At 53.2% G+C, this 2,841-nt stretch overlaps 1 protein-coding gene across 1 annotated transcript; it reads left to right on the top strand.

The window, feature by feature from the left end:
• The first annotated feature begins 2,271 nt into the window (after positions 1–2,271).
• Positions 2,272–2,841, top strand: LOC136787594 (olfactory receptor 14J1-like). The gene has a single exon (XM_066984906.1). The coding sequence runs from the start codon at positions 2,272–2,274 to the stop codon at positions 2,839–2,841; it is 570 nt and encodes a 189-aa protein (XP_066841007.1).

The raw sequence follows: 2,841 nt of genomic DNA, 5'->3' as shown, positions 1-2,841 counted from the left end.
CTTCTTGAGAGATGCCTTCAATTTTGTCTCAGTGCCTGAGGTTCGTGGGCTCCTCAGCAAAGCCCCCCGAGGGGGGATTCCAGTGCCTTGGGCTGGGCGTGTGGTGCTGAGCTGGGCCGGGCTCGTGGGACAGAGAGAGCTCGTGGCAAGAGGGCCCTGGTGCAGAGAGACAGCTGTGCCCAGGAGCAGCTCCTGTGCACAGCGCAGCAGGGCTGGGGGCTCTGACCGCAGCTGGCACGGGGACAGGAGAGAAGGAGAGAGGGCTTGGATGCAGTGAGGAGCGCAGCAACAGAGGGCAGCATGTGGCAGGACAGATCTGCAGGCTCTTGGCACCGTGAGTCTCTGGCAGCAGGGCCATGCAGGTGGGGTTGCCAGAGGGGTCTTCTACAGCTAACACATCCGATGGCTGATAGCATCTGTTAGGATGGGTCTCACTGTTTCTCCAGCGAGGAGTAGAAGATGCTGTAGAGAATGGCATTTATGATTGCAATTTTCAAGAGAAAGATCAAGGCAGGGGCTACCTGAAAGGCAAGACTTTTTCTGCACTCTGTGCCTGAAGAATCCTGCAGTGGAGGGGAGGCAGGTTTCATGGTAATGGATTGTCAGGGTTGTACAGGAGACTGAGACTCCTAGAGCCTTGCAGTGAGGGACCAATATGCCATCAATGAACTTCATAAAGTCCCTTCCCACACCTCAGCCCACAGACTGCATCAACATCATCATTGTGGTCCTCTCAGGCTTTATCCTAGTTGATCTTTGGGAGCTGCAAACCCTCCGATGCCCAGTGCCCTGCCTTTGGGAGATCTTTGCAGGCTTGAGGGGAGCACAGATCGTTTGCAATGAGCAGGAGCTGCCTCCTCTGCAGGCAGAGCTGCAGCACAGGAGGGTGTGCTGAGTGTCCGTCTGTCCCTCCCTGGCCTTGCCTCCCCTGGCAGCAGCACATTTCCATTCCTCCTGGCTTCTCCACCTGGCCGTGCTGCTGCTGCTCTTGTTCCCAGGCTGCCTGGGTTTGGGGGTTTCACCTGCCCATGGAGTGAGCCCTCGGGGTGCCTGGGGGAAGGGGAGTACGGGGACAGGGTGAGGGGTCTGGAGATGGGCACTTGGAGCCTGGATTCCTTTGCTCCCTGCAGTGTCCAGGTTTTTTAGGCACAGGAACAAACACCGCAGGGAAGTGGTCACAGCACTGAGGCTATCACAATTTAAGAAATATTTGGGCAACACCCTCAGGCATGTGGGCCAATTTTTGGGTGCTTATATACAGATTCAGGGGTTGGATTTGACGATCCTTGTGGAACCCTTCCAAATCAGGATATTCTATGAGTCTATGACTCTATGAACCTCTGAGTGCAATTGTCCTGCATCTCAGGTGGATGCCAGTACAGGGCAGCTGTGACCAGCTGTAATGGACAGACTGGCTGGCCTCTCTAAAGAACACTCTGTATTAAAGGGACGGTCCCTTTGCCTCTGACAATCCACAGGTTTTCTCTTGGATTTCAGCAGAAATGCCCAGGATTTCTGCCTTAGAAAAAGTCCTCAGGATTGGGGTGGGCAGCTAGACAAAAAAAATACAAAAATAAATCCCCACAGCCACGCTCTGCAACTGAATGAATTGTGAACAACAATATGGAAGAGCTCTTTATTAGCAAGTGACTTGAATCTGAAATGAGCCAATGTTCCTCTTAACCTCTTGCTGTTGGGCAGGACTGCCTCATGTGTTGCTCACAGCAGAATCCCCTATTCACTGGGATATCCTCAGGCAGTGTCAGTAAGACCTCCTGAAAGGCACCTGCCAACTGTAATCCTGAAAGAGGACAGTCATTACATTGGATTAATTGAGAAAGAGAAAAAGATTTTCTCATAAAAGTTTTTGGATTTATTAATGCTTTTTATCCCCCTGGGACAGAAACACATGCCAAGAACCAGCAAATGGCCAACAGCAGCTCTGTGAGCGAGTTCCTCCTGCTGGCATTCGCAGACACGCGGGAGCTGCAGCTCCTGCACTTCGCGCTCTTCCTGGGCATCTACCTGGCTGCCCTCCTGGGCAACGGCCTCATCCTCACCGCCGTAGCCTGCGACCACCGCCTCCACACCCCCATGGACTTCTTCCTCCTCAACCTCGCCCTCCTTGACCTGGGATCCATCTCCACCACTCTGCCCAAAGCCATGGCCAATGCCCTCTGGGACACCAGGGCCATCTCCTATCAAGGATGTGCTGCACAGGTCTTTTTCTTTCTCTTCTTTATATCAGCAGAATATTTTACTCTGACTGTCATGTCCTGCGACCGCTACGTTGCCATCTGCAAGCCCCTGCACTACGGGAGCCTCGTGGGCAGCAGAGCTTGTGCCCAGATGGCAGCAGCTGCCTGGGGCAGTGGCTTTCTCAATGCTGTCCTGCACACGGCCACTACCTTTTCCCTGCCCCTCTGCCAAGGCAATGCTGTGGACCAGTTCTTCTGTGAAATCCCCCAGATCCTCAAGCTCTCCTGCTCGGATGCCTACCTCAGGGAAGTTGGGGCACTTGTCTTTACTCTTTCCTTAGTGTTTCTTTGTTTTATTTACATTGATCTGTCCTATGTGCAGATTTTCAGGGCTGTGCTGAGGATGCCCTCTGAGCAGGGCCGGCACAAACTCTTTTCAATGTGCCTCCCCCACCTGGCTGTGGTCTCCTTGTTTGTCAGCACTGCCATGTTTGCCTACCTGAAGCCCCCCTCCATCTCTTCCCCATCCCTGGACCTGGTGTTTGCATTTTTGTACTCGGTGGTGCCTCCAGCAGTGAACCCCCTCATCTACAGCATGAGAAACCAGGAACTGAGAAATGCACTAAGGAAATTATTTTCATAG

Source organism: Anser cygnoides, chromosome 30 (genome assembly GCF_040182565.1).
Source record: "Anser cygnoides isolate HZ-2024a breed goose chromosome 30, Taihu_goose_T2T_genome, whole genome shotgun sequence".
In the NCBI taxonomy this organism is placed as follows: Eukaryota; Metazoa; Chordata; class Aves; order Anseriformes; family Anatidae; genus Anser; species Anser cygnoides.
This window is presented reverse-complemented; position numbering and strand designations above follow the sequence as displayed.